General features: G+C 55.8%; 1 protein-coding gene across 1 annotated transcript in view; it reads right to left on the bottom strand.

The window, feature by feature from the left end:
- Positions 1-1,255: 1,255 nt before the first annotated feature.
- Positions 1,256-2,941, bottom strand: part of CCDC113 (coiled-coil domain containing 113) — a 7,091-nt gene continuing 5,405 nt past the window's right edge. Inside the window, exons 8-9 of the mRNA XM_035898824.1 lie at positions 2,799-2,936; positions 1,256-1,318 (exon numbers count right to left, since the gene is read on the bottom strand). Coding sequence (XP_035754717.1) covers positions 1,256-1,318; positions 2,799-2,936 — 201 coding nt within the window. The remainder of the gene's footprint in view (positions 1,319-2,798; positions 2,937-2,941) is intronic.

Here is a 2,941-nt window from a genome sequence, read left to right as displayed (position 1 = left end):
TCTGAGGGTGGATCCTTGTGGTACATACCAAAGGATCAGGCGGGGGGCTGGCTGGGCTGATGGGGACACAGGCAGCCACAGGGAGCGATGCTGGTCACATCAGCTGGGGCACACAGGGACATCATCAGCCGAAAGGCAGCCCCTACATCAGTGGCACTTTGTGGCTGGTGACGATGAAGGATCACACTGCTGTCATCTGCCCTGCTTTCACCCTGGTGAAGCCCACAGCCACCGGGAGCGATGGCAGGAGGGACACTGCCGAGACACAATCCTGCCTTTCTTGTCTCTCAAAAGGGTGATGCCAGCAGCCCCACCATGTGCCAGATGAGAGGGACTGGGAAATGGGTCCTGAAAGGTATTCCCAGTGAGGGTGGCATGAGATGCTACGGTCTGCTCCTGCACACCCCAGTGTCCTACTACAGCGACTGGATGCTAGCCACCGCTGAGGACAGGGCCTCCTGTGAGTCAGGGCTTGAGCTGGCCTGCAGGCTCCACCCAATGCCTGGGAAAAGGCTGCCAGACCAGCAGTGAGGGTATTTCAGGCAGTTGGTTTCAACCCCAAGAAGGGAAAGGCAGACGTGAATTCATCTGAGGCTGCACCATCTGAGATGATTTAGAATTCCTGCAGTGGGAAAATGTTTCCCATCTCCCAAGGACACTTACACTTGCCCCAGTCGCTTGGGAAAGGGGTAGCTGCTCCCTTCTGGCTGTTTTGTTTCTTTAGGTGAATGAAGTATTTTTCTGTGATCAGAAAGCCTGCTTGGTTCATGCATTTCATGTTGAAATGATGTGCCCTACATGCCCACACTGCTCAACTCTCCTCTGTGTTGGTGCACGCTGAGATGTTGAACTCCCATGCCTCCTGAGGAATCCCCTCTGGTTCCTCCCACATTAAGTGATCAGCAGGGCTTGCCCAGAGAGAAAGGGCGGTTCTGTGAATGTGTCAGATTTGATCACCAAGCAATAAGGGCTTGTGGTGCTGGAGGGAGGGGGAGCACCCAGAGCAGAGCTGGCTGACCCAGCAGGGCCTGTGGAGGGGCCAGGCAGCAGAACCTGGTGGAAGCCAGCATCTGCTGGGGCAGACCAAAGAGATGGCCTCACAACAGAGCCAGGGTTTCTTTATCATTTCATGCAGAAGTGGTTTCATCTCACTGCAGCTTGCGGAGTGCAACATTTACCCACTTGACAGCAAACCACCCCACAGGGATGGCTCCTTCTGCAGCTTCCACTGCCCGCCTTGCAGCATCAGACAAGCCTAGTGCTGGTTACCAGACATCTTGACCTGGTTCCATGCTCTGCAGCGGCTTTGCAAGGACACCTGCAAGAGGAGAAAGGAGGAGGCCTTAATATGTTCAGACAACAGTGATATGTTGTGGAGAAAGCTGCAAGCTGGAATCTAGCCTGGCCTGAGCTGCTGTACTGCTCGCCACTTCATCCCCCATGGCTCCCACCTGAAGCTGGTACTTGCCGCGGCATGCTGAGCAGAGCTCCTGCAGGGCTATGCCAGCTTTGGCTTCTCCCCTGAATGTCACAGGAAGCCTGCAGACCCCACACAACAGCACTGTATAGAAACCTCCAGCCCCTCGCGTGGCAGCAGGGGTGTTGGACATGCCCTGCCACAGAGGAGCCAGCAAAGAAAACAGATTTATAGCCTCACTCTTCTCCCAGGGACAGCTACAGGTTCCTTGTTTAGCCCCTTGAGCCCTCACTGCTCTCCACCTCCCAGAGGCCGGCAGGACTCCGTGCAAGCCAGAGCCTGAGTCTGCTGGTCAAGGGGAGCAGCTGGATGAGAAGGAATCTGCTTGTGCAAAGACAGGCCCGCAAACAGGCTGCCCGCCAGCTCTGGGATGACCACAGCCAGACCCCTAATTCTGAACTCACAGCAGTGGCGTGAATCGGTCAAGCCCAAACCCACGCAGTTCTGACCTCTGAGAAAGGCTGGACCACATAAGCCCTGTCCTTTGAGGACTGGGGTGCTGGGGCACTAAGTGCTGGGCAGACGCAAGACCAGAGCCTTCCCCATCCCAGCCACAGATAAGCCCACCTCCGCTCGAGGACGAGCAGGGTGTCAAGGTACAGAACCATACTCTCCATCCCACCCAACCGAGCCACTTCTCTCCCCACACTGCTGTGCACACAGACATCCTGCACAGGGCAGGAATACAGACATGTCCTGCTACCTCCAGGCTTTGCCTGTGCTCCTCTGCGTTATTTCTCCATCTCCTCCCAGGCTGCAGGAGTTGGGAGTCAAAGATATTCTTGCAACTTTGCCATGAACTCCTGTTTGGCTCTTGGCTAGCGTTTCCTTATCAGTGAAGAGTCAAGATACAAGTGAGAAATGTTTGAAATCATCAGAGAGGACTACAAACACCAGGGAGCCATCAAGGATGCTGGAAAAGGCCAGTTCAGGTTACACATGCAGAGCTGGAAACATATCAGGCTGCCATACGTCCCCTTTGCTTGCACACAGGACAGGTTTCAGTATAGCAACAGCCTGGTGGTGCTTCCTGCCAAATTACAGGCTGCGTCCTTGCCTTGGCTTCCCCTCTGAGCTCAGTCATTAAAATTCAGCCTTCATCTCGGGGTAGGGAGCGATTGCTGCTCTGTAAACAGGAAGAGCCTCAGGCTCTGCCAGGCACCGGTGAAACCACTGTGCGAGAGCTCTCGCACAGCTTTCCAGCAGGTCGGGAGCCAGCACTCCGGTCCCCAGGGCAGCTGCAGGTGGGCAGGCATGGACGTAGCTCCACCAGGACTCAGCGCCCGGATGGCTCCTGCACACCCAGTCTGGTCTCACTCACCTCGACAATTGCCACCTTCCTCTCCCAAGCCTTGAGGCTGTTTTCGAGGTCAGTAACAGCCATCTTCTTCCGCACGTAACTCAGCACAGAGGGGACGCCATAGTCTGAGAGCTGCTTCCGCAGCTGGCGGTTCACGCTCTCAG

The sequence above is a fragment of the Egretta garzetta genome, unplaced genomic scaffold (assembly GCF_000687185.1).
Source record: "Egretta garzetta isolate BGI_Z169 unplaced genomic scaffold, ASM68718v1 scaffold27, whole genome shotgun sequence".
Classification (NCBI taxonomy): Eukaryota; Metazoa; Chordata; class Aves; order Pelecaniformes; family Ardeidae; genus Egretta; species Egretta garzetta.
Note: the sequence above shows the minus strand (reverse complement) of the source record. Positions and strands in the feature narration are given on the sequence as shown.